Raw genomic sequence first — 27,817 nt, 5'->3', positions numbered from 1 at the left:
GAATCTCAGCTAAGTTGTTACTGAAAAAAATTCCAGGTACTGTACACATTGGAAAACCCCCCCAAAGGCAAGCTGTGCCATGCCATTCTGTGCTATTCTGTGCAGTGGAAAAAAAAATGGAATTATATTTGCTTCAATAAAAATGAACGAAACTTTATAAAACTGAACGTAACTTTTTCAGAAACTTGAAGTAGCTTAAAGCTTGAAAGTAAGCTTGAAGTAAGCTTGTGTTACTGAATGACAATAATAACCCGCAACAAACTGTTGCACTGTAACATGAAAAACTTGTATCGATATTATTGGTTACTTCAGTAACACAAGCTTACTTCAAGATGCCTTGAAGGACAAGCGGAGGAGGAAGATGACGCTGCTCCGTGTCTCTCCTGAGAGCTCATCTTTACAGACTGAGGCGATCGAAGGTCAAATATTATTTACATATTTAGTAATACAAGCCACGACGTATTGCATACAAATCACTGCGAGAGCTATTTTTTTATTTTTCTTTTTTTATTAATGCAGAGAACCTAATACATACAATAAAAAAATCACATAATATCAACCACAAAAAAACAAAACAATAAAGAATAAAATAGAACTAAAGAAAGGATGGCTAAAATCTAAACAAAATTACACAAGGAGATCAAAGGCAGAGCGAATTCTTACAGTCCTTATAGCTTTCTTATTAGTAGATACTGAGATTACATTCAAATAGTTTTGCATTTCTTTTAGGAAAACAGTGAAGACAGGTTTACAGTTGGAGAATTTTCATTCGTGAATGTGAAATTTATTTAGGAAGAAATGTAAATTAATAACAAAACTGATATTTTCGTTTGTGGGGTCGGAGTCATAATACCCAAATATAATGTTTTTCATATGTACTGAGAATCCTGGCAAAATCTTACACTTGACAAACATACCAATATCATCCCAAAGTTTCTGAGTGTAGTGACATGACCAAAATAAGTGTACAGTTTCTTCAGAACTCGAACAAAAAGAGCATGTAAGATCAATGTCAGATTTAAATCTTTGTATTAAATTATTTACAGGGTAGAACCTGTGTATGAGCTTAAAACAAATTTCTTTCACTTTGTTTGTGAAAAATAATTTTTTGCGGTAGAGACCAGATCTAATCACTGAGAGAGCTTTCCAATATGCACGCCACTGAGTGGCGTCTGTACTTCCTGGTCAGAGAGCACCTGTCCATCAAAAGCTCACTATCCAATCAGAGTAGATCACTGTTAAGCCCGCCCCCACGAGAGGTTTGTGTCAAAACACCAAACGAAAAACTGCGAAGCATAAGCAAAATCTGTGGCAATGCATTCAGAATCCACGATTAGTGGAAACGAATCTTTGAAAAACATTAACAAAGAATGAAGCATATTTGAAGAGCCTGTTAAATAAAAAAAATAATAAGTTTTTCTTCTGTTGTAATGGCATATTTTTGATGGTTTCTGAAAAAGTTACGTTCAGTTTTATAAAGTTACGTTCATTTATATTGAACCAAATGTAATTCCATAGAAAAGCACAATTATAGTGCTCCTTTGTCTTTTTGGAGCTTGAAAGTTGGGGAAGAGTTTTTTTGTGTGTTCCATGGAAAAATAACAGCATTTCTTGTTTAAAACCACATGAGCGCATTAGTTTTTGGGTGAACTGTTTCTTTAAATGAACACTAATTAATTAATGTCAACATGTAACTGAATTCACAGGGTGAGTCTCGATCCAAACTCTCAGGAAATGGTTGGCTACTTGCGAAATCAACTCTCACAGTTTAACCGGCTGTATAAATCCGGCAGTCTGACTGACAGCAATGTCCCTGGCATCCTGAAAATAGCTCTAGAATTGTGAGTCATTTTTACCTTAATCATGTTCAAATACAATCCAGTTATTCATACCATCCTGGATGCCTCTGAAGTATGGAAGCCTACAAGGTACCAAAAAAATACACATGTAGCAGGATTGGTTTCAGGTCACTGTAGTTATGTGACTGTGTAAACCTCATAATTTCATTACTAACAGGGTTTGTGTCAGTGTTGTCTGAGATTCGGCCCAAGAATGACCTTGGACATCCATTCTGTGACAATCTCAGACAAGGTGATTGGATGATCGATTACGTGAGCTCTCGCCTGATGAATAAAGGTGGAGCTCTGCAGGAGCTCTGCATTAGAAATGTTAAGGAAAATAAATGAATGAAGTAATAAAGTTGGGCCTTTTTAAAAATCACAAAGATTACCTTAGCAATAATATGATATTTTAAAATGTAAAACTGTTTTGATGCAGCATACTTCTGTCTAAATACATTTTTTAAATTTTTCATAGGTTGGAAAGTGGTTCAGTGCTGTTTTTACCTTAAACATAATCCACGCTATTTGGTGCCATGTTATTTTGATGCAATTATTGTCAGGGCGTATGCCACAGCTGTAGATGCTGTTTTCAACCAAATGTCTAGGTTAGTTTTTTGTTAAATGTAATTTTGAGTGTAAGATTGTATTTATTAATATCTGTCCTGTGTGTAAATTGTAAATGTGTGTAATAGGCTCCAGCTTTGTTCAGAATGGATCGACCCTGGTTAAGCAGCTGGCCCTGGGGTCAGTTCAGATGTGTGGGGTGGATCGCATCCCTGCCCTGCCGCCCCTCTCCCCTGAACTGGAGGATGTCCCGGTCCGACTCAACAGGTTGACCAAACAAGAGGAGCAGTGTTGCGTTTCTCTTGCTGCAGGTTGGATTTATACACAGTTCCATCTACTGTAAATCATTTAACTGAAAAGACTGTTTATATTTATTTAATGCTTTAAATGCTTTAAATTACAAAAAAGAAAAAAGAAAAAGAACCACATGTTTGATACTAGACAGGGCCTCAGGTGCATATTGTTTAAAGTGTTGCCGTACCTATAAAATTATGCTTATACAAATCATAGTGACATGCTTTCTAATGCTAAAGTTGCAGTGTAATTAAAATAATAATTATTAAATTAAATAAATTAAATTTATGCATTTAGCAGATGCTTTTATCCAAAGCGACTTACAGTGCATTTAGGCTATCAATTTTTACCTATCATTGAGGTACCAATCCATACACTTCTACATATTACATACCTTTTAATGTTGGACTTGTTTTATAATAAAATATTATCAACTATGCAGATCTGCCACATTTCTTCACTGGAATCTTCTGCTGTTGGGGGCGAGACACTTTCATAGCACTGCGTGGCCTCATGCTTTTAACAGGGAGGTACCTGGAGGCCAGGTGAGCATCTAATTTAAGAATGCATACCAATGACTCTCAGTGTTGGGAAGGTTACTTTGGAAATGTAATAGGTTACAGATTACAAGTTACCCTATTTAAAATGTAATAGTAGTGTAACTTTTTTAATTACTTTAATAAAGTAATGTAACTAATTACTTTTGAGTACATTTTGATTACTTTTATAAAATTCTAATGAATATTAATTTGCAACTGTTAATCATCTTCAACCATTTTACACCATGCAGGTTTAACCTTAAAGTAGTGCTCAATACTGTCAGACTTTCTCCATCCTTCATCACCTGAATTAAGATGATCACATTTGAACACATCCACCACACAATCAGACTTTAGTACTGCCTTTTACTTTGAGATTGATCTGAAGTTCAATGCAGGTTTAAAATCTAAAGAAATAGTTTATAGATACTGTTTTTGAAACCAAATCTTTGCATAACTACAGGCATCTAACTGCATCTAACAATGGTTTGGGGAAAAATAGTTAATAAAAAAATAAAAGCATACACATCAACTCAAATACGGTTATCTAATAAGCATGTGTCCTATTTTGTGTACTAAACTCCTGAAACATTGGTGTCTTTTTGAAACACTGCTGTCTCTTTGTATATGATATGATGATAGTTTCTCAAAACAAGTAAAAAATGCTCATGAAGTGACTGATCTAGAGATTAATTTCCATGAGGGGTGGACTGGGAAAAAAATAGGCTGGGAAATCTCACACTCATACACCTACAACCCATTCTGAAACATGGACAACCTTATTTTTTTTTTTTGGACCTGACATGAAAAAATATTTGAATCCTTAGGTTGGGGACATGCAACATAATCAAGAGTTCTCTCCTGAACTGCACCTTCACTTCCATTATCCACCCATCTCTCTCATGACTTTAATACTGAAGATTTTTATTTGACTTTTACCATGTTTTGTAAGTGCAATTTTGTTTTTTTGGCAAATTAATTACCACTTGTATTTATTTTTACTACAAATTCCATAGTTAAACCACGGTTAGTGCCATACCATAGGCTACATTAATTTTCCTAAGGGTTGTGTTTTTGTATCCACTAGCTCCCCCTAAACCTATGATAAAATATGATGATTTGTCTGCTAACTTACTACTGTAACATTACAATAGATAATAATGACGTCGTTTATACAGTATTTTGAGTGAGTGTGAGCAATGTGCTGCTGCTGCTTGACTAAGTAAACAAAGACAAAACTACATTAGCATATTTACAGATGAAACTGACCTGCACTGCAAACCCTGAACAGAAGTGTCACTTCTCTGCTCCAGCTGTGCGCTTACACAGTTCACTCCGGTCTCTCTCTCTCGCATTGATTACTCGGAGTCTGATCCAAACGGTTCGGCGGAGGCGCGGAGAGCGCGCGAGCCCAACCATTGCCAGTCACGACTAACCGATTCATGATTTATTAGAAATTTAATTATCGAATGGCGGATTCGGAAATAATCGCTTTAGTATATTCGGCCTGCAATTATACAATAACAATATTAAAGTAGAAGTCCAAATCGTCTGCCAGGCCACCGGGAATAGTCCCGGTTCTCCCGATGTCCAGTCAGCGCCTGATTTCCACAGACACGCAGAATGTGCAGGATTCATATTCAGTCTTTTTGCGCTTAATATTCACAGACATCAGTCCATATCGGGTTTTGATTCAAGTGTACTGACCTACTTTTGATTTATTCGTCCAAAATGTGACATATTGCGTCCGCGTTATAGGCTGATTTCCATTTTTATGACTGGATTCTACGAATGTGTTTTCCCCGTCTCGGAGATTATGGGCCATATGTCTTAGTGCAATTTGGGAAAGAAATAAGCTGTATGTGGATGTGTGTAAATATTCAAATGTAATCCTCTTTGTAATCGTTACAATTTTCACAAGTAACTGTAATTTAATTACTCATTTTTTCTTAGTAACTGTAACTGATTACTGTTACATTTATTTTGTAATTAAATTACGTAACGCCGTTACATGTAACTAGTTACTCCCCAACACTGATGACTCTGAAGTCATCATCCAGGACTACTGTAATATCGTGCCCAAAGGTATACAGATGTTCTTATGTGCCCTGTGTCTGTCACAGTGTCTGGGTTGTGTCCCTGGGTTTCCACTAGATGTCCTCCTTTCTCACGGTGTCTGTCACCTTATCACTTCCTGTTCCCTTATTTGGTCACCTTCCTCCTTGTTGAGTAATTGATTGTTCCCCACCTGTCTCCTGTTCCCTCATTATCCTTCTGTGTATTTATACCCGGTCTGTCTGACTCTGTGTGACGGAGTCCTTGTTTAATGTTTGAGAGTTAATTCATGTCCGTCGCTTCTTGCCTTGCTTTGCCTTGTCTTCGTGTCTTGTTTATGTTGGATTTGGATATTCTGGTTTTGACCCTGCCTGGACTGTTTACCCCTTTTGGATTTGCCCTGAAATAAACATCATACCTGCAAATGGTTCCCTCTCCGTGTTTTCTGTAACACCGATCGTGACAGATGGACTCCGTCACACTAGGAACCAGCGGTATGTCGTTTTTCCGTTCCCCAGCCAAGATGGCGGAGCGGCGAACCAAGTATCTTAGGTTGACCGCCCTCCGCCAAGAGGGAAATGAAGTGGGTGCCCTGGCTCAGGTGTTCTGGTCCCTGGCCGAGGGCTTGTGCTACAACGATGCGGCCCTTAAAGACTATTTCAATGGCGGGCTGGATGATCCAGTGTCTCAGGAGGAGATGGCGCAGTTAGAGACACTGGAATTCTGGGAATTTGTGCGCTACCTGCAGCATCGGCTTCGGTGGGATGCCCCAGCCACTCCTGTCTCTTCCGGCGGGGTGGTCGTCAGCCCAGCACCACTCCCCAGGATGGCTACCAGCCAACCGCCACAGCACAAGATGGCCGCTCACCAAGCGCCAATGCCCAAATTGGCCACCGGTTCAGCGCCACAGCCCAAGATGGCCGTCAGCCTAGCGCCACCGCACAAAATGGCTGTCAGTCCAGCGCCACAGCACAAGATGGCCGCTAACCCAGCACCAATGCCCAAATTGGCCACCGGTCCAGCGCCACAGTACAAGATGGCCGCCAGTTCAGCGCCACAACCCAAGATGGTCGCCAGCCTAGCGCCACAGCCCAAGATGGCCGCCAACCTAGCTCCACAGCACAAGATGGCTGTCAGCCCAGGGCCACAGCACAAGATGGCCGCTAACCCAGAGCCAATGCCCAAGTTGGCCACCGATCCAGAGCCACGGTCAAAGATGGCCGCTTATCCAGAGTAATGGCCCAAGATGACCGTCAATCCAGCACCACAGTACTGGATGGCCGCCTGTCCAGAGTCAGGACCCAAGATGGCTGCTTGCCTAGCGCCGCCGCACAAGATTACAGTCACAGCTGACCCTCCAGAGTCGAGTCAGGTTCCAGTTGACCCTCCAGAGTCGAGTCAGGTTCCAGTTGACCCTCCAGAGTCGAGTCAGGTTCCAGTTGACCCTCCAGAGTCGAGTCAGGTTCCAGTTGACCCTCCAGAGTCGAGTCAGGTTCCAGTTGACCCTCCAGAGTCGAGTCAGGTTCCAGTGGACCCCTCAGAGTCGAGTCCGGTTCCTGTGGACCCCTCAGAGTCGAGTCCGGTTCCTGTGGACCCCTCAGAGTCGAGTCCGGTTCCTGTGGACCCCTCAGAGTCGAGTCCGGTTCCTGTGGACCCCTCAGAGTCGAGTCCGGTTCCAGTGAACTCTCCAGAGTCGAGTCCGGTTCCAGTGAACTCTCCAGAGTCGAGTCCGGTTCCAGTGAACTCTCCAGAGTCGAGTCCGGTTCCAGTGGACCCTCCAGAGTCGAGTCCGGTTCCAGTGGACCCTCCAGAGTCGAGTCCGGTTCCGGTTGACCCTCCAGAGTCCAGTCAGGTTCCGGTTGACCTTCCAGAGTCGAGGCAGGTGCCTGTGGACTTTCCAGAGTCAAGTCAGGGTTTCGTGTACTCTCCAGAGTCAGGCGTAGTCACCGATGACCCTCCAGAGTCAGGCGTAGTCACCGATGACCCTCCAGAGTCAGGCGTAGTCACCGATGACCCTCCAGAGTCAGGCGTAGTCACCGATGACCCTCCAGAGTCAGGCGTAGTCACCGATGACCCTCCAGAGTCAGGCGTAGTCACCGATGACCCTCCAGAGTCAGGCGTAGTCACCGATGACCCTCCAGAGTCAGGCGTAGTCACCGATGACCCTCCAGAGTCAGGGCTAGTCACCGATGACCCTCCAGAGTCAGGGCTAGTCACCGATGACCCTCCAGAGTCAGGGCTAGTCACCGATGACCCTCCAGAGTCAGGGCTAGTCACCGATGACCCTCCAGAGTCAGGGCTAGTCACCACAAGGACGTGGTGGTCTTTTGCTCCGCCCTGGGGGGCTTCCGTCCTGACCACACGGTTGTGGTGGTCTTCTGCTCCGCCCTGGGGGGCTTCCGCCCTGACCACACGGCTGTGGTGGTCTTCTGCTCCGCCCTGGTGGGCGCCACATGATGTCCTTCATGGACTTCTGTTTTGTGTTTCTTGGTTTCTGTTATGTTTCTGTCTGTTCCCCTCAGTGAGTCTGGCCCTCCATCCCTCCCCCTGAGCCTCCACCTGTCCGCCACCCTCCTGGTCTGTTTTGTGTCTGTCGAGGAGCGTCTGGGAGCCGCTCCGTAGAGGGGGTTCTGTCACAGTGTCTGGGTTGTGTCCCTGGGTTTCCACTAGATGTCCTCCTTTCTCACAGTGTCTGTCACCTTATCACTTCCTGTTCCCTTATTTGGTCACCTTCCTCCTTGTTAAGTAATTGGTTGTTCCCCACCTGTCTCCTGTTCCCTCATTATCCTTCTGTGTATTTATACCCGGTCTGTCTGAGTCTGTGTGACGGAGTCCTTGTTTAATGTTTGAGAGTTAATTAATGTCCGTCGCTTCTTGCCTTGCTTTGCCTTGTCTTCGTGTCTTGTTTATGTTGGATTTGGATATTCTGGTTTTGACCCTGCCTGGACTGTTTACCCCTTTTGGATTTGCCCTGAAATAAACATCTAACCTGCAATTGGTACCCTCTCCATGTTTTCTGTAACACCGATCGTGACAGTGTCACGTATGTATCCCACTGATGACTCTGAGGCACAGCCCCTGGGGACAGTGGTAAGAAGAATGGAAACAATCTCTTGACAGCTTATGATACTTAGTAGTGTCCTGCCCTACTTAGTAATGTCCTGCCCTACTTTTTACTCAATTTACCAAACTTCCATATAACATCCAACATATTTGAAAAATATTGAAAATGCAATGTTTTTTTTTAAATGTATATTCTACAGAAACTCACCTTTCATACACCTTTGTAAGTTTAATTTACATAAATGTCTTGTATAAACAAACAACCATTTTACAAAAGTATTGTTTTAAAAATTGAGGTAGTCAAATTTATGTTGAGAATATAACACTTACTGTGTAAATTTCTACATATTTAATAATATTATAAAGGATACACACACACACACACACACACACACACACACACATATATATATATACACACATATAATATGAGTCAAAACGACAGTTTGAGATTGTGTCTAATATTTACATCACATAGTTAAATATCACATGAGATGTAGAGGTGCAATATCATGATACTCAAATGGGATACTCATAAAACAGTTCATTAAGAAGTTAATATTGTGTTATTTTAGACATAATGTTGCACATTGAACCATTGGCATATGCGTTGGCTGTCTTTGAAGTGGCACTGCACAGACCGACCGGTTTATGACATCAAAACCCGCAAGATTGATTCAAAAGCACAAGGAATCGTCTGCTATCTAAGCTTGCGGTTCTTTGATGTCACACACCGATCGATCTGATAGTGATGACCCACTTCAAGTCGAACAAGCCTAATGCTTCAATTAACCATTCATTAAGGACCATTTACTTCACTCCTGAATGAATCAGCCATTTGAACGAATCAAATGAATGAATAAATGACTCAATGACTTAATCATTGAGACATTTACCACCACTTACTGGCAGTTTTAGTTTATTATTTAGAGTCTTCTTCTTCTTTCGTCTTTTCCCTTCAGGGGTCACCTCCTGCCTGGCAGCTCCATGTCCAACATTCTCCTACCAATATACTCACTCTCCCTCCTCTGAACATGTCCAAACCATCTTAATCTGGCCTCCCTAACTTTGTCCCCCAAACGTCCAACATGAGCTGTCCCTCTGATGTACTTTTTCCTAATCCTGTCCAATTTTGTCACTCCCAAAGAGAACCTCAACATTTTCAGCTCTGATACCTCTAGCTCTGATTCCTGTCTCTTCCTAAGTGCCACTGTCTCTAAACCATACAGCATAGCTGGTCTCACCACTGTCCTGTACACCTTCCCCTTGATTCTCGCTGATATTTTCCTATCACACAGAACTCCTGACACCTTTCTCAACCCATTCCAACCTGCCTGCACTCGCTTCTTTACCTCTTTTGAAAACTCTCCATTACTCTGGACTGTTGACCCCAAGTACTTAAATTCCTGTACCTTCTTCACCTCTTCACCCTGTAACCTTACTGTACTCAGTCTTACTACGACTGACTTTCATTCCTCTTCTCTCCAGCGCAAACCTCCACCTCTCCAGGTTTTCCTTCGCCTGCTCTCACTACAGATCACAATGTCATCTGCTAACATCATTGTCCAAGGAGACTCCTGTCTGACCTCCTTTGACAAATGGTCCATCACTATAGCAAACAGGAAGGGGCTCAGAGCCAATCCCTGGTGCAGTCCCACCTCCACTTTGAACTCCTCTGTCTTACCTACAGCACACCTCACCACTGTCCTGCTCCTCTCATACATGTCCTGCACCACTCTGACATACTTCTCTGCTACTCCTGACTTCCTCATACAGTACCACAGCTCTTCTCTTGGCACCCCTGTCATACGCTTTCTCCAAGTCTACAAACACACAGTGCAACTCCCTCTGACCATCCCTATACTTCTCCATCAAAATTCTCAGAGCAAAAATTGCATCTGTTGTGCTCTTTCTGGGCATGAAGCCATACTGCTGCTCACAAATATCCACTACCTTTCTTAACCTAGCTTCCACTACTCTTTCCCATAGCTTCATTGTATGGCTCATCAACTTTATCCCCCTATAGTTGCTGCAACTCTGCACATCACCCTTATTCTTAAAGATCGGCACTAACACACTTCTTCTCCATTCCTCAGGCATCCTCTCACTCTCTAAAGCCCTGTTGAACAAACTAGTCAAAAATTCCACACCTACCTCTCCTAGACACTTCCAGACCTCCACCGGGATGTTGTCAGGACCAACTGCCTTTCCACTTTTCATCCTCTTCAAAGCCTTCCTGACTTGATACTTTCTAATCTTATTTACTTTCTGTTCTACAGAGTTCACCCCTTCTACTCTTTTTTCCCTCTCATTTTCCTCATTCATCAGCTCTTCAAAGTACTACTTCCATCTCCTCTGTACACTCTCCGCACTTGTGAGCACCCTTCCATCTCTATCCTTAATAACTCTAACTTGCTGCACATTCTTCCCATCTCGATCCCTCTGTCTAGCTAACCTGTACAATTCCTTATCTCCTTCTCTAGTGTCTAACCTAGTGTACAACTCGTCATATGCCTTTTGCTTAGCCTTAGACACCTCCCTCTTCACTCTGCGCTGTAACTCCTTGTATCCCTGTCTATTCTCTTCAGTCCTGTCCATGTCCCACTTCTTCTTGGCTAACCTCTTCCTCTGGATACTATCCTGAACTTCTTCATTCCACCACCAAGTCTCCTTATCTTCTTTCCTCCTTCCGGATGACACACCCAACGCCTTTCTCCCTGATTACTTTCAGTGTAGTTTCCCAGTCATCTGGCAGCACTACCTGACCACCCAGAGCCTGTCTCAACTTCTGTCTAAATTCCTCACAACATTCCTCCTTTTTAAGCTTGCACCACTTGGTTTTCTTCTCTATCTTTGACCTCTTCTTCTTACAGACAAACAAAGTCATCTTACACACCACCATCCTATGCTGTCTGGCTACACTCTCTCCCACTACCACTTTACAGTCACTAATCTCTTTCAGATTGCCTCTTCTACATAGGATGTAGTCTACCTGTGTTCTCCTACCTCCACTCTTGTAAGTCACTCTTTGCTCCTCCCTCTTCTGAAAATAAGTGTTGACCACAGCCATGTCCATCCTCTTAGCAAAGTCCACTATCATCTGTCCTTCAAGGTTCCTTTCCTTAACTCCAAACTTGCCCATCACCTCTGTTCCCCTCACCAACATGTCCATTAAAATCCGCTCCTATCACCACTCTCTCACCCGTGGGAATACTCTCCATCACCTCATCTAATTCATTCCAGAATCTCTCTTTCTCCTCTAACTCACAACCTACCTGTGGGGCATAACCACTAACAACATTCAACATCACCCCTTCAATCTCTAACTACAGACTCATCACTCTGTCTGACACTCTCTTCACCTCCAGGACATTCCTCACAAACTCCTCCTCCAGGACAACACCTACCCCATTTCTCTTACTATCAACACCATAATAAAACAGCTCCTATACTACGAGCCTTGCTACCCTTCCACCTTGTCTCCTGTACACACAGTATATCCACCTTCCTTCTCTCCATCATATTAGCCAGCTCTCTACCTTTCCCTGTCATGGTACCAACATTTAGAGTTCCTATTCTCAGTCCTACACTCTTACCTTTCCTCTACTCTCTCTGTCTGTGCACTCTCCTCCCTCCTCTACTTTTTCGACCAACAGTAGCCCAATTTCCATGCAATTCGTATGCAATTCGTACTGATGATTCGCATGGTTAAATTTGCCAATGTTTTATGCCGGATGCCCTTCCTGATGCAACCCTCTCTTTTTATCCGGGCCTGGGACTGGCACAGAAGTCACTGGACTGTGACCCCCATGGCTAGATTAGTTTATTATTTCAGAGTAATTTCATTAAATAAATAATTTCATATTTTCATAGTAATAATAATACAATTAAGAAAATAAATGATTAAAGTTATAGTTCACCCAACCAAAAATTTACTCATATCATTTACTCACATGGTCCAAAAGAGTAGGCTATATGTAATCAATTTTATCAAACTAAGTATTTCTTGCTGAAACTACTTTTTGTAATCAGGGGCGCCCCCAAGGGGTGGCCAGGGGTGGCCACGGCCACCACTGAATAAACTCTGGCCACCCCTGTGGCCACCCCTAGGATGATTTTCAGTGTGTAACCTACTATAAATTTAAATGCAGAATGTAAATTCGTAATAGTTTAAGAAAAAATAAAAAATAAAAATAAAAAAATAAAAATGCAGCACATGCTGCAGCCACCAAAAAAGATTGCAGATTGGCAGCACCGGAGTAGTCCTCCCCCCGTCGCCCTCCCCCGTCCAAACAAAACACAGAGTGTGCACATACGTCTAGATGGTCTAGACTGGTTCGCATACGTATTTGTAGTGCGTTCTTTCACTGGAAATTTTGAATTATCACATTTTCAAGAAATGGGGCAGAAAATTTATAGATCTATATAGTTTATATAATTTCATATAGTTATTATCACACGAAGAGGCAAAGAGGCATTTTTCTCTAAAAGTCAGCATAATTACAAGTGTGACATTGCTTTTATACAACAGTTCAAACAAAAATCATTCCAAACACAGCCACTGTTTTGCGTCTCTGAGCAACATGACAGTGATTCGTTCCTGAATAAATCAAACATTTAAATGATTCGGTTCAATCGCAATGACTCACTTATTAACAGTGACTCACTGCCACCTACTGTTGGTTTTAATTTCATATTTACGGTACCTTCTTATTTTTTAAATAATTTCGAACATCAGTTTTCAATGTCTATTTTTAAAATATCAGAACATTATTTATTAATTTATAACTACAGGCTAAAGTTACCATGTCCCACAGAGCTGCATTAAACAGTGTGTAAAAACATCTCAATGGCACTTCAGATGCAGCTTCTGTTTTCTCTGCATTGCAAAGATCATTTTTGTTGATACTGATTGCATTTGCTTGGTAACAGCCCAAATGCAAGTATTTGACCTAAAAGATGGTGCACACTTCTAGAAAAGATGGCGTAAAGGTAAAAATAAAAAATTCAGGAGTCATCTGTCAGCACAATTAGAAATAAGATATCAGCACAATTAAAGTGACATTATTGTCTATTTATCGTTATCGATAAAATCCCAGAAATACCAGGGATACCATTTTTTTTTTGGTGTGCCACCCCAAGATTTACTGTGGCCTCACCTGGCCACCCCTGTTAAAATTTTCTGGGGGCGCCACGGTTTGTAATGCTGTTTGATGCTTTACACAACAATGACTTTAAATTATCTTTTGGGTGTAATTTCTACAAATTTTATGTGTGATTAATTCGATTAATTATTCACCACATCATGTAATTAATTAGATAAAAAAAATTTATCGCTTACCAGCCCTAATATACTCTCACCTAAAGGATTATTAGGAACACCATACTAATATTATGTTTGACCCCCTTTCGCCTTCAGAACTGCCTTAATTCTACGTGGCATTGATTCAAGGTGCTGAAAGCATTCTTTAGAAATGTTGGCCCATAGTATAGGATAGCATCTTGCAGTTGATGGAGATTTGTGGGATGCACATCCAGGGCACGAAGCTTCCGTTCCACCACATCCCAAAGATGCTCTATTGGGTTGAGATCTGGTAACTGTGGGGGCCATTTTAGTACAGTGAACTCATTGTCATGTTCAAGAAACCAATTTGAAATGATTCAAGCTTTATGACAGGGTGCATTATCCAGCTGGAAGTGGCCATCAGAGGATGGGTACATGCTGGTCATAAAGGGATGGACATGGTCAGAAACAATTCTCAGGTAGGCCGTGGCATTTAAACAATGCCCAATTGGCACTAAGGGGCCTAAAGTGTGCCAAGAAAACATCCCCCACACTAGTGTTGTCAAAAGACCCGGTCAAAATAATGGGGTTGTCAAAATAATGTCAAAATCTCCTGTCAAAATAATGGAGTTCATTTAGAATTATTCATATTCATTTTCGAACAAGCAGAAATGGTTTCTCTGGTAGTGGGCGGAGCTAATGCGCAAATGGCAATTTCATTGGCTGGCGCTGATCTCTTACCGTTCCTGTTTTGATTTCAGCAAATCATTTTGACCGAACGCAGACAACGTGATTAATATTCATGAGCCCAGCAGCTCATCAATTCATAGTGCATTGTATATACATTAGTATGATAGTAGAATTAGTAGTAGTATTACCACGTCTTAAGTTCAGTTAAAATTACAAATATGCATTCATTAGGCCTAAAAGTTAATTTTTACATAAAGGCATTGTGCTAGAAATATTACTATTATTTAGTCAAATTTATGTGATACTGCTACTACTGTTGAAAAAATGTATAAATTTATAAATTTAAACTTTATTTTTTAAAGAAATAAATCACAATATTTCTTCCATGTTTTAATTTTAATAGCCAATCCCCTTCATTTACCAAAAATAAAATGTTTAAATTTCATAAATTAAACGCAACTTTTGCGGCTTAACATTTACAGATACTGGTCCATATGGAGAAATTAACGTGATTAATATTCATGAGCCCAGCAGCTCATCAATTCATAGTGCATTGTATATACATTAGTATGATAGTAGAATTAGTAGTAGTATTATCTTTTAATAATAATTAATATGATCTATTACTATTTTTTTACAGAAACCCTCAATGACCAAAAATATCTTAAGCATCACCACGTCTTAAGTTCAGTTAAAATTACAAATATGCATTCATTAGGCCTAAAAGTTAATTTTTACATAAAGGCATTGTGATAGAAATATTACTATTATTTAGTCAAATTTATGTGATACTGCTACTACTGTTGAAAAAATGTATAAATTTATAAATTTAAACTTTATTTTTTAAAGAAATAAATCACAATATTTCTTCCATGTTTTAATTTTAATAGCAAATCCCCTTCATTTACCAAAAATAAAATGTTTAAATTTCATAAATTAAAAGACAAATTAAATTTGGGTGAAACTTGTTTACTGTTTTTCATAATTATATAACTTGTAGAAAAACTTTAAACACAATTGTAAATAAGTATAAAGAATGGCATTGGTTTTATTTTTAGTTCTAAAAAGTATTTTTTTTTTAATTAGCATATTTTTGTGTTTTGCTTTGGTACCGAAATTGGTATCGAGAACCGTGGATTTTCACTGGTATCGGTACCGAATACTGAAATTTTGGTACCGTGTACCGTGACAACACTACCCCACACCATTACACCATCACCACCAGCCTGCACAGTGGTAACAAGGCATGATGGATCCATGTTCTCATTCTGTTTACGCCTAATTCTGACTCTACCATCTGAATGTCTCAACAGAAATCGAGACTCATCAGACCAGGCAAAATTTGTCCAGTCTTCAACTGTCCAATTTTGGTGAGCTCGTGCAAATTGTAGCCTCTTTTTCTTATTTGTAGTGGAGATGAGTGGTACCCGGTGGGGTCTTCTGCTGTTGTAGCCGATCCGCCTCAAGGTTGTGCATGTTGTGGCCTTACAAATGCTTTGCTGCATACCTCGGTTGTAATGAGTGGTTATTTCAGTCAAAGTTGCTCTTCTATCAGCTTGAATCAGTTGGCCCATTCTCCTTTGACCTCTAGCATCAACAAGGCATTTTCACCCACAGGACTGCCATATACTGAATGTTTTCCATTTTCACACCATTCATTGTAAACCCTAGAAATGGTTGTGTGTGAAAATCCCAGTATCTGAGCAGATTGTGAAATACTCAGACCGGCCCGTCTGGCACCAACAACCATGCCACGCTCAAAATTGCTTAAATCAACTTTCTTTCCCATTCTGACATTCAGTTTGGAGTTCAGGAGATTGTCTTGACCATGACCACACCCCTAAATGCATTGAAGCAACTGCCATGTGATTGGTTGATTAGATAATTGCATTAATGAGAAACTGAACAGGTGTTCCTAATAATCCTTTAGGTGAATGTATATATATATATATATATATATATATATATATATATATATATATATATATATATATATATATATATATATATATATATATATATATATATATATATATATATATATATATATGCTCACAAAATGTTATTTTTACTTTGACTAAAGGCTGTTAATATTGTTGTTATGAATTATATTAGGTTTACGACCAGCCATAATATGTGGTTATTCAAGAGGCTATGCAGCGTCATATGCAGGGAGTAGAGTTCAGAGAGAGAAACGCAGGTCCACAGATCGACCACAACATGCGAGATGAAGGTGAGTAATTTTCCTAAACAGTTTTTTCATGTCTGACTCGAACCATACCTTACTTTTCCTATTGTCCTGTGCCATAGGCTTTAACATAGAGGCCAAAGTAAATCCTGAGACGGGATTTGTTTACGGTGGAAATCACTTCAACTGTGGGACATGGATGGATAAAATGGGAGAGAGCGACAAAGCTTATAATAGAGGTGTTCCAGCCACACCCAGGTGCTTTAACCACCTCCTAACATACCTGTAATGCTAAACCCATATAATAATGCTCCACTATATTTAGCACAAAAGAATCCTTTCAGTGTGAAGCACTGAGACGGAATAGCTTTGAGCAAGGATAAACCAATCCTCAATACGTCAAGTGGATGGTGTAGTGTTTATGTGCAGGGATGGCTCTGCGGTGGAGATTGTGGGTCTCTGTAAGTCAGCGGTGCACTGGCTGATGACGATTAATGAGAATGGATATTTCCCTTACTCCTCTGTCACAATACACAGAAATGGTACATCCTCTTCAACACATTCACATTCTCAATGAAACTGTCAATGCTTGTTTGATACAAAATAAGGTGCCAGTAATTTATCATTTTTATTGTATTACAAAAAAAGGTGCAAACATTTTTTATTAATATTTAATATTGTTTACTATTAGTAATTTTTATTTTATTTTGTTCATTTTTACAAAATAAGTAATAAAATCTTTTATTGAATAAAAACAAAATTATATACCAGTAATTAATTTTGTTTTACTTGATTTACTTTTTATTTTACTCCAAAAAAGGTTCAAACTACTACCAGAGCAACATTGTTGTGGTGTGCAGATGAGTGTTGACACAGCGACTCACTTTTGAATCTAGTCATTCCTGTCCTGTTGAAAAGACACACCTTCAGTAGTATCACTATTTACTGTAATGATACAGTATAATCAGCTGACAGCATGCTTATCACTTTATATTTCAAAGATATCATGACCATTACAGTGTCATTTTTCCAGGAACTGAACAGTCGATATCCAATAAACAGTGGAATTAAAGGATCCAGGAGAATTTTGAAAGGTTTTTCTATGTGTCAGATGACCCTGCAGACCCAAATGAGCAACATCCAGAACTGGTTCACAAGAAATGCATTTACAAAGACAGCTACGGGGCCTCTAGCCCCTGGTGTGACTACCAGCTCAGGCCTAACTTCACCATCGCCATGGTGGTGGTGAGTCCAAGTGCTTATAAAAGATTATTTTTGAGGATTTTTTGGCTGTTCTTTTATGCAGTCTTTTCTTTTACCAGGCACCAGAGTTGTTTACAGTGCAGAGAGCATGGAAGGCTTTAGAGATTATAGAAAAGAAATTGCTCGGTCCTCTGGGAATGAAAACGCTTTGTCCAGAGTGAGTAGAAAACAACACCTGCTGTCTGCCTGTTGGTTAAGCAGCTACTTGAGTTAAAAGTGTGCTCTTTTGGCTGGCTTACTGACTGGACATGGCTTGATAAGTGCTTTTAGTCTAGAACAAGAATATTTGTGCAACGGTGAAGTCATTTGTATGTAGAAATCTCTGATGTTGGTGTGTCTCTATTTGTTTAACAGTGATCTAGTGTACTGTGGCATTTATGACAATTCCCTGGATAATGACAACTATTGCTGTGCGAAAGGATTCAACTATCACCAAGGACCTGTATGTTCTCAAACATTAAAGGGATAGTTTGCCCAAAAAATGAAAATTCTCTCATCATTTACTCACCCTCACGTTGTTCCAAACCTGTATGAATTTCTTTCTTCTGCTGAATGCAATATAAGATATTTTGAAGAATGTGGGTAACCTAATGGTTTCTGGTCCCCATTGACTTCCATATCTTTTCACATACTCCAGAAGTGAATGGGGTTTGGAAGTAAATGACAATTTTCATTTTTTGGGTAAACTATCCTTTCAAAAAGTATAAATTGTTTTGGATGTAAGAGATTTATTTTTTTTAAATTATGCTCATTTCATCATTCATTTACAGGAATGGTTGTGGCTAGTTGGATACTTCCTATGAGCCAAGCTTTATTTTTCTAAGAAAATGGGCCAGGAGAAGTACAACAAAAGTGTGTACCTGATGAAGAATGTTCTGTCTAGAATTTATACTCATTTAGAAAGGTATTACAGAGCTCAGACTAACACAAAAGCAGTTTCTTTTAAAAGAGTGAAATGATTTGAATCTACAGAAGATTGAGTTTAAAAATTCAGTGTTTGAGTCATTAGCACATATATATAAAATTTCATATCTATATGTTCTCTATTAATCTAGATCACCTTGGAAGGGTTTACCTGAGCTGACCAATGAAAATGGACAGTACTGCCCATTCAGTTGTGAAACACAGGCTTGGTCCATCGCCACTGTTCTGGAAGCTCTATATGATTTATGATTATGTCAAGGACAAGCTCTCATATACTTATTGCCACCTTCCTGAGAACTCCATAGTACATTGTTTTACATTGTTTCACAGATTTGTGCAGACACAAATACTCTCCGAGATGTTTTAGTGTTTGGAAGAAATGGAAACACTTTATCTTTTGATTGTGCCAACTCACTTTTAAAGAGGTTTTCGGTCATGTTAACTCTTGTTAGTTAGTACTAGCAGATTTGGATTGTTGGTTAAGAAGCAGGTTTATGCTCATTTGTGATTATTAAAGTAGATATCATGCTTCCTCAAGAAAAATAATAGATTCCTTACCTTTAAATACAACTGGTACTTTATTTCATTCTCTAAATTCATATTTCAAAATCTTTCAGCTATGACACACAAGTCTAGATTCACAGTAGGGGCGGTCTTTCTTTTTTGCAAAGTCATGGTTGCTTCATTGTCTGCCCATGGGCAACAGAAAATTCCGTTCTGCCTCCATAAACCTACAGTACACAACAAACTACTTCAGGTAACATGACGCACCTGTTTTAGTCTCACTCATGCCTTACAGAGATTATTTTTCAAATTTGATCTAAGAGTGACAGACAAATAAAAAAATCTATACACAAACAAATTAGTGATCATATGTTCAGTGTGATTAACCCACTATAGTACAATGTTGCCATATAACACTGTGATTTTTTTTTCTTTTTCTTTGTGTATGGCTAGAATTGAAAGGGAAGATAAGATTTCAATTCCCAGGGTTGCCCCTACAAGGAAAACAAATTATAATTTGTCGGTACATTTTTATTCTCAATCAGTTTTTTGTTCTCTGCATCTTTTCTAATTAGATGTTGTTTAAAGACCAACATTTTTTAACCTAAAGTAGTTTTACAGTAGAGAAAATGTCAAGTATATATACAATTTAAACGACATTGGAATTTTAGTTATGCCAATTCTCATTGGACGTTTTTTTTTTTTTTGATAACAGTAGCATTAGTTGCTAACTTCATGCTATGTTTTATGGAAACAACAAACAGCAAAGCTGCTTTAAAGAACAGTATTAAATAAATAATGATGATCCACTTAATTTGTCTTTTTAGTTGTTGCAAGTACATTCATGTATCAATCTGGATAATAAACAGGAATTCATTTAGAGGAGAAATTGACTATGTTTCATTGTGATAAATGAGTTTAAACAATTTTTCACACGGTTTAGACAATATTTTAAACCATTACATATTTTATTAATGGTAGTAGGCTAACTGTTGTTTTTATGTGCGTTTCCCACTTTTAAAACTTAAAACAACTAAGTAATGTTTTTTGGTTACTTTAGAAATCTTAAGATTAATCATGATTCATATTTTAATTAAAATTAAAAGCACCTGAAAACAAGCTTGTGTATTCATTGTTTTAGCAGAAGTAAAAAAAAAAAATAATAATAATAATAATAATAATAATAAAAAAAAAAAACATCATAATCGGTGCTAATTGTACCTGCGAGTCATGGGATCTCGTGATAGCCCACTAATGCATTACAGCATCATTTACCTGTTCAGGTATACCCCGCCCACAAATTACAAGACTATTTACAGTGGAGCAGTGACTGGATTCTTGAGCGCGCACACACCAGCAAAAACAAAGCCACAACAGTAGCAGGAGCATCCACCGAATTTCTTTCGAAAGGTTTTTTTTTTTTTAACAAGTTTTTGTGTCTTCTTTCTTTGCTTCCCCGTCGCTCTTCATTGATTTCGCTACTTATAGTGAGTTTGTAAATCTCCACAGATGTTTCTGTATGTTATCTTTTGCTGTGTCGGCGTCGTGCACTGTTACGGTAACGGACTTGTCAGCGCAGCGTGTGACTCTATGACGCCTGTTCACGAGGGTAACAGCGCTCAGAGCACCACTGCTCCGTTCAGCATCACCGCCGACAAGACCACCTTTAAAGAGGGAGATCAAATCACAGGTTAGACTGCTTCTGCAACTATTTTGCTTTGAAAACAGCTTTCATAGCTGTTTAGGGAACAACATGTATTTTTACCTCATGAAGTTGCAGTTCAAGAATGTAGACAAAACTTGTACTACAGTATAAAACGATAGAACTGTTATGCAAAATTGTTTTATTAAACGAATACTGAATAGTATGCTGAAAGACAGTTTTCCCAGATGAGAGGTCAGTTCTACAATCAAGGACAATTGTCACTACAAAAATATCTATTTATAGTTTTTCAGTTTACAAGATTTTATTTTGTTAAGTTATACCTGTATTGCTTATATTGTTACTTAATGTTAGCTAATGCATTAATGTTAACAAATGAGACATAATAAATTACCACTAAAAAGTTACCATTAAAATAAGTTTATTTTGCAGTATACTATGTTTAAGTAACTTTTAGAAATTAGTTGCTATTATGTTATAACTGCTGATACTATAATGTATTTAAAAAGTACTGTTACTAAATGTAATGTAATGCATTTATGGTATTTATACTACATGGATTTATAATTTATAATCATATTATGTTGAGTCACTATTGACAGTAATCTGAAATGTCCAGTATGTAAGGAAGTTCCACTGTTTCTTCTTTCTCAGTATTGTTAAACAGCCAATCAGGAGATAAGTTTGAAGGGTTTATGTTACAAGCACGTCGAGTTGGTTCTACTACTCCCATCGGCACTTTTACTGTGACAAACAGTAATGCGCAGCTCCTCTCCTGCCAAAATGGAGTTGCTGTGAGTTTTTCTACATTATGTACATACCTGTAGTGTTTGGTGCAGAAGAAACAAAAACAAATATATTATAGTATATTATATTATGCCATATTATGCCATTTAAAGTGTGACACTTGAGGCTTCTTATATAATTTTATTTTTATATATTATTTCATATCCATTTTGCTAATAAGCTAGTATGGGATTACATGGATGTTGCCGTTTTTTATTATTGTTATAAAATACCATAGGCAAATTATCAGAAATTCCCCCATTTTTATATTGTATTATTATTTATATTATTCAGAATAGTGCAGTCTCTCACACATCAGACAATAAAAAAAGTTCAGTTGATGCTAAATGGACAGCCCCTACATCTGGACAGCTTGGCGATATAGAATTCAGGTATACTTTTTTATGTGTATACTTTCTTAAGTGTGTTGTTTATCAGTTGAATGAAACTTATACTTATTTTTCATTTTTATTTATATTTCTCTGTGTGATTTGGAATGGAACATTTGGTGTTGTTTCAGAGCCACATTTGCAAAAGGTTTTTCTACTTTTTGGGTTGGTGTCAAGAGTTCTACTGTGGTATATAATGGTACAGGAACTTCTTCTCTAACCCCAAATACTCCGACTGTAAGTCTAGCTTTTATTTTAAACCTAAACAAACATGAAAACTAGGAAAATGAATTATGTATTTCTCTGTATGTTGTTTTATATTCAGCAAGAAATTGCTCTGTTGATTTCAGGTTTCATCAAATCCTGATTGTGGGAAAACCAAAGTCTGCTTCAGTCAGCCCAACAACTGTGACCCAGCTGCCAACACAGGCTGTTACTTCATGGCAGTCCAGACAACATCTAACCAATCAGAAATGAGGATTGAAATGTTTGGCCAGGCCAGTGGATATCTCGCCATTGGGTTTTCAGATGACCAGGAAATGGTGAGATATCAGCAGGTCTTTTCTTCCTTGTTTTGCCTGAAAAATATTTAATATACAAGCCTGCATAAAATGGGAACTGTGTAGAACTCTGTGTGGGCCTGGATATCAGTTATACAGTATGTCAGTACCGTACACTATAAACATCCAAGTAGGCGTCGGACACATTACATTTTCCCTGTAACATGAGATCTACATTTGCTGACCTGTGTTGAGTGTTATCTGAAGACCTTCCTCTGTCAGCACTGACTAATTATGCATTCCACAAAAAACATCTGCAAACCCTAAATATGATTTTGTTTTCCCTGGAACAATGAGACATTATGTTCATATGGTTTCAAAAAGTTTACATTTTCTTGTTTGTATTTTAGGGCAATGACGACATCTACATCTGTGGTGTGGACAGCAGCGGCAACCTCCAAGTGCAACATGCTTTTTCTACAGGAAAAACAGCGCCAACTATTCTCTCACTGGTACATTCCTCTTGTGTGCCACCATTTTCACCTGTTATGTCATTAGATGTCATCACACATATTCTATATGTTTACAGGTGAATGTGACTGATATAAAAAAAGCGTTGACGAATGGAAATATCAATTGTTCTTTTACTTCTCGTAATGCTATTAGCACGGGAAGTAGAGCAACATCAGCTAGCGAGTACTACCTCATGATTGCTGCCGGACCCTCCACCAGTCAAGGTCTGTGGATCGCGTTGTAGCATTATTTTAGTATAATTTCATATTGATCATTTTTTTGTTTTATTCAGAAAATACAATTATTCTTATAGTAATATTAAATTATGTAATTATAGTAGTCAAATACAGCTGTGGTCAAAATTTTACACACACTTTGCAGTAACTGCAAAATGTTATTTTATCAAAATATGCAATTGTCCTGAACAGCTAAACTGCCCACTGTTCCTCAGAAAAATTCTCCAGGTCTCACAAATTCTTTGATTTTCTTTTGATATTTGCATATTTTGCATATCTTTTCACACTGAGGACAAGTGAGGGCAAGGCAAATTTTATTTAAAGAGCACAAGTTTAACACAACCGTAGTTGCTCCATGGTGCTTTCAGAGTTAAAAAAAAAAAAGCGGATAGAAAAAGAGACATAAATAGAGAAAAAAAACAAGTATCAAAATCAATCATCATATATAGCCAATGCAACGAGGCAAGGGCAGGGGAGATATGATCCGTTTTCTGTGTTTCTGTTAACAATCTGGCTGCTTCATTTTTAAACCATCTGTAACCGAGACAGTTTAGATTGCTCCTCCAAGAAAGCCATTGATTGGTTTCAGAGGACATGTAATATACAGTATATGGTGCACTGAATGTATGGACTCTTACGATAATTATATGGAGTTTTCTTTTTTAAAGCTTGACTGTCTCTAGTCATTGTATGACATGAGCAGCATGAGTGTTCTTTAAAAGATCTGAGTAAATCATGAGTAAATGATGACTGAATCTTCATTCATTTGTAGGTAACATCCAGATCCACACAAGTCGATATGTCAGTAGTACAAAGGCTAATTTACAGGTTCCAAGCCAGGTCATTACAGATGATGAAGAATTCCCAGCGATTGTTAAAGCCCATGGTGAGTACGTCATGAGAGACTGCATCTGGATCCACATTAGGGCATCATATCAGCATTCTTGTGGTCCTAATGATACTGATCTTTTCCAGGCTGCCTTATGTTAATCTCCTGGATGACCACGGGCAGTATAGGAATGCTAATAGCACGCTATTTAAAGGGAGTTGCCAAGGACCATGGTTGCTGCGGTAAAGATTTTTGGTTTATGGTAAGTTGCAAACTGTTTTTACACTCTTCACACTGCACAAACCTTTCAAACTGACTGCAGGATAACATCTGATCCATTCATTTATATGCTGTAGTCAGGTTTAGTAACCCAGTTTCAGATTACATAAAGATTTACGCAAATGTTTTTATTGCATGCAATGTATAAATTTTTTAAATGTATGCAATCAAACCCATGACCTAGGTGTTAGTGTCAACTTTTATGCTTAAAAATCACAGATGAATTTGGCTGGATCAGGAGGTTTTTTTTTTTCGTTTTTTTTTCTTCTATAAACTAAATAAAAGAAAAGGCCAGAGTCTTTCCCATTTGGTCCGATTTATCTAGCTCATCAGGTCATTTGTAAGTGTGTCATGTGTCATGTCAGCATTATCTGTTTTCTTCATATCTCTTTTTCTTTGATAAACGCTTTGCAGTAATAATTATATGTGCAGTTACTGTGAACAAGATAAGATAAGAAGCTAGTCACGGTGTGTGAACATCATTTGTCATTAACTACCTTTCCATGTAATATAACATTTAACAGATTACAGCCCAATAATAATAAACTGTTCTATAAATACACAGATCATTTTGAGTAATTTACATCTGACCACAAAATCAGCAATATCAATGATTGGACTGGATGTAGCTAATGTGCATCCAAATTGTGCTTTTCATCTGTTTTAATAAATTTTCATTTGAATGCACATTTTTAAGCATCATGTAATGTTCTTATAGACCTTCAATAAGTTTAACCTGGTAAATGTGTTAAAAATAGTTACATATGATGTATGTCTTGTTCCAAAGGCCCACGTGTTTCTGATGGTGCTGTCAGTCATTGCCACGGCCATTGCATTCATCCTGGTGTTTGCTTATGCCCAGGATTGGAGTGGGGTAAGCTCAAATAAATTAAAGACGATGGTGGCTAGTTGCCTAAAGACAGCAACAACAGCAATATAATGACAATGAATAGAATGTTAAAAATGGAATGACAGAATTTCCTTTTTTTAATTAATAATTTGGCAGTCAAAATGTATAGTGAAAACACTTCCACATGGATATATAATAGAACTATATAAAGGGTTTTAAATTGAAATGCTGTTAATTTCAGATGTTTAAAGTGTAGTGTCTCTTGTAATTCAGTGTTTTATCTGTGTGTGTAGGGGGCTCATCCTGTCCTGGGCTGTTTGGTTATGATCCTCAGTCTTATTCAGCCCATAGTTGCTGCTTTCCGATGTGAGCCACAACATGAACGGTGAGAGAAACTTCTAACCAAATAAGAGATGCAAAAACGAGGGGGAAGCATCACTATAATCTGATGGTTTTCTTTGCAGGAGATTTGTTTTCAGCTGGGCCCATTCCTTCATTGCTTTAGCTATCAAAGGCCTCGCAGGTACGACAGCAACTTTATTATCTTCATCAATGTCTAACATTTCCTCAGAAGAAAAACAGTATTTATTTTTTTAATCTGTGACACAGTTGCTGCAATTTTCACCGGTCTGGCACTGTTTGAAGAATATGTTGAGGATGGATGGATGTTGAAAGTTATGGGAGGTTTTGTTACCTGGGAGGCTGTGATGTATATTCTTCAAGATCTTAACTTACGCGCCAAGAAAAAAGGTAATACTACATTCACAGTAGTATAAAAGTGTTTTATATATATATTTATTTATATATATATATACGTATTTTTATTTTTTTTAAAGATATTTTTAATTATTATTTGGAAATGTATTATATAATAATATAACGTCTAAATGGTGTGTTTGACCCTTTTTTCATTTTATTTTAGATTCTGAGATTTGCAGTTTCGGATCGGTAAGTCTAAGATGAAGACATATGAGCTTCCATTACATTCTATAGATAATTTAGCAAACTACATATATAATGTGATCATGTAATTTCCATGTTTTTAAAATAAAAATGTGTTTGCTTTTTGTTAGACGAAACCTGAAACAGTCCTGCTTATCCTGTTCATTTTGGGAAACCTGCCCTTCTTAATAGCACTTCTTGTGGGAATCGGCAGGACTTAAATAACCCCAACATTCTATGGCCTTCCTCACTGATTTTGGGTTCACTTTGTGGCTCTTTTGTTGTAGGAGTATGTATATACAGTAGGTATCTGTCCAATTTACTCAGTGTTAGTGTTCATTTGGGAATTCAGATAAGCTCTTCATAATCTCTACATTATTATATTTTTTTTCTTTTTAGTTAATATGACATTCCTTATTATTAAAGATTCACTGCTGTGCCTTTGAGTAAGGAACATTTGCAGATTACTGTACTGTAAGATTGTGTTAGAAGAACAGTAGTGAAATTATCTTGGGATTTAATCAAAGAGGCCATTTATTTTCTTTCATTTTAATACTTGACAAATGTTGATTAAAACATTTATGGAATATATTTAACACTTTTATAAATATTTTTATATAATTTTAGATGTATATTAACACATTATATTATGGTTGTAACTTAAGTGTACAAGGCAACCGCACTCAACCACCAGATGGCAGTGTCATTAAAGGTATTTGTATGCAACAAAAGTCATATTTTTATTGGACATTTTCAGACTCTTCAAGGGATGAGATAAGAATTCTTCTATGGAAATTTATTCATACAGTATATAGATTTATAAATAGGCCATTTTGTTTACTTTTTTTTTTAGCTGAATTGGACGCACTAAGATGTACAGATGAATGATGTTAGTTAAACTGAATGACTAAACTAGTTAAACTGGACTAATACGTTAGTCCTAAGTATGACAAAAAATAAAAAATAAAAAAAGATGTCTACAAGCTTTGATGAAAAATTACAAAAACACATTTCTTTTGGAAAAACATGCACAGATTAATTGTTTGCATTAAGACCAGGGATGTGTGTTGTAAACAGTAAACCCATTAAATTCTGAACAGTATTTCAAGTTTATGCCACATTAGACAAAGAAGAGAAAGCAAACTCGTAACTACAGTATTAGGGTTAATGTTCACCATAAAGACTTGGACACTCCTCATCCAGGACCTTACTGAGACACACCGCTGTGGCATTCTGGTGTTGATTTAGCAGCTTGTGTGAAGTCAGCTGGTTGGCTTTCATCTTTTACAGTTTTGTGCCTCGTGGTTCTTGCTGTTTCAGCACAGGCCTCCTGGTGTTCGGCTGGTAAATGTGGAGGGCAGTTGTAGAAGAACACAGGAAACAGACATAAGAAAAGCATAATAGTAGCACTCTGATGTGTGCCAGATTCACAGGCCAACTGTGTCGGGGTCAGGGGTCGTCCTTTCAACTTGCTTTGAATCAGAAGAGTCACAGCCTTAATATATCAGACTCTTCACCTTCTCTATAGTTTTAGCTCATGATAATAACACTGATTCACAATTTAAAATATAAATAAACGTCAAAGCATGTCATATTCTACGGGTGATTTGTTATCTTTACA

At 38.3% G+C, this 27,817-nt stretch overlaps 2 protein-coding genes and 1 pseudogene across 2 annotated transcripts in view; all 3 read left to right on the top strand.

Moving 5' to 3' along the window:
* Nucleotides 1-27,817, top strand: part of LOC132124186 (guanine nucleotide exchange factor VAV3-like) — a 131,739-nt gene that overhangs the window by 30,936 nt on the left and 72,986 nt on the right. The gene's annotated exons all lie outside the window — the stretch shown is intronic.
* On the top strand, nt 1,901-19,532 carry LOC132123880 (glycogen debranching enzyme-like; annotated as a pseudogene).
* On the top strand, nt 16,485-26,971 carry LOC132123879 (putative ferric-chelate reductase 1). The gene is made up of 18 exons (XM_059534574.1): nt 16,485-16,563; nt 17,630-17,763; nt 17,825-17,938; nt 20,719-20,726; nt 20,818-20,899; nt 21,953-22,050; nt 22,179-22,284; nt 22,398-22,589; nt 22,958-23,059; nt 23,137-23,284; nt 24,069-24,182; nt 24,272-24,387; nt 25,192-25,278; nt 25,548-25,639; nt 25,719-25,777; nt 25,864-26,004; nt 26,177-26,202; nt 26,328-26,971. The coding sequence occupies exons 1-18, from the start codon at nt 16,485-16,487 to the stop codon at nt 26,415-26,417; spliced, it is 1,788 nt and encodes a 595-aa protein (XP_059390557.1). The 3' UTR covers nt 26,418-26,971.

Source organism: Carassius carassius, chromosome 42, assembly GCF_963082965.1.
Source record: "Carassius carassius chromosome 42, fCarCar2.1, whole genome shotgun sequence".
Classification (NCBI taxonomy): Eukaryota; Metazoa; Chordata; class Actinopteri; order Cypriniformes; family Cyprinidae; genus Carassius; species Carassius carassius.
This window is presented reverse-complemented; position numbering and strand designations above follow the sequence as displayed.

Bases quoted from the DNA above. Each gene is read 5' to 3' on its own strand.
- LOC132123879 (XM_059534574.1), top strand. From the start codon at position 16,485: ATGCAGCGTCATATGCAGGGAGTAGAGTTCAGAGAGAGAAACGCAGGT. The intron at 17,764-17,824 runs GTGAGTCCAAGT...TCTTTTATGCAG, and splicing joins TCACCATCGCCATGGTGGTG to TCTTTTCTTTTACCAGGCAC. The intron at 24,388-25,191 runs GTAAGTTGCAAA...CTTGTTCCAAAG, and splicing joins GTAAAGATTTTTGGTTTATG to GCCCACGTGTTTCTGATGGT.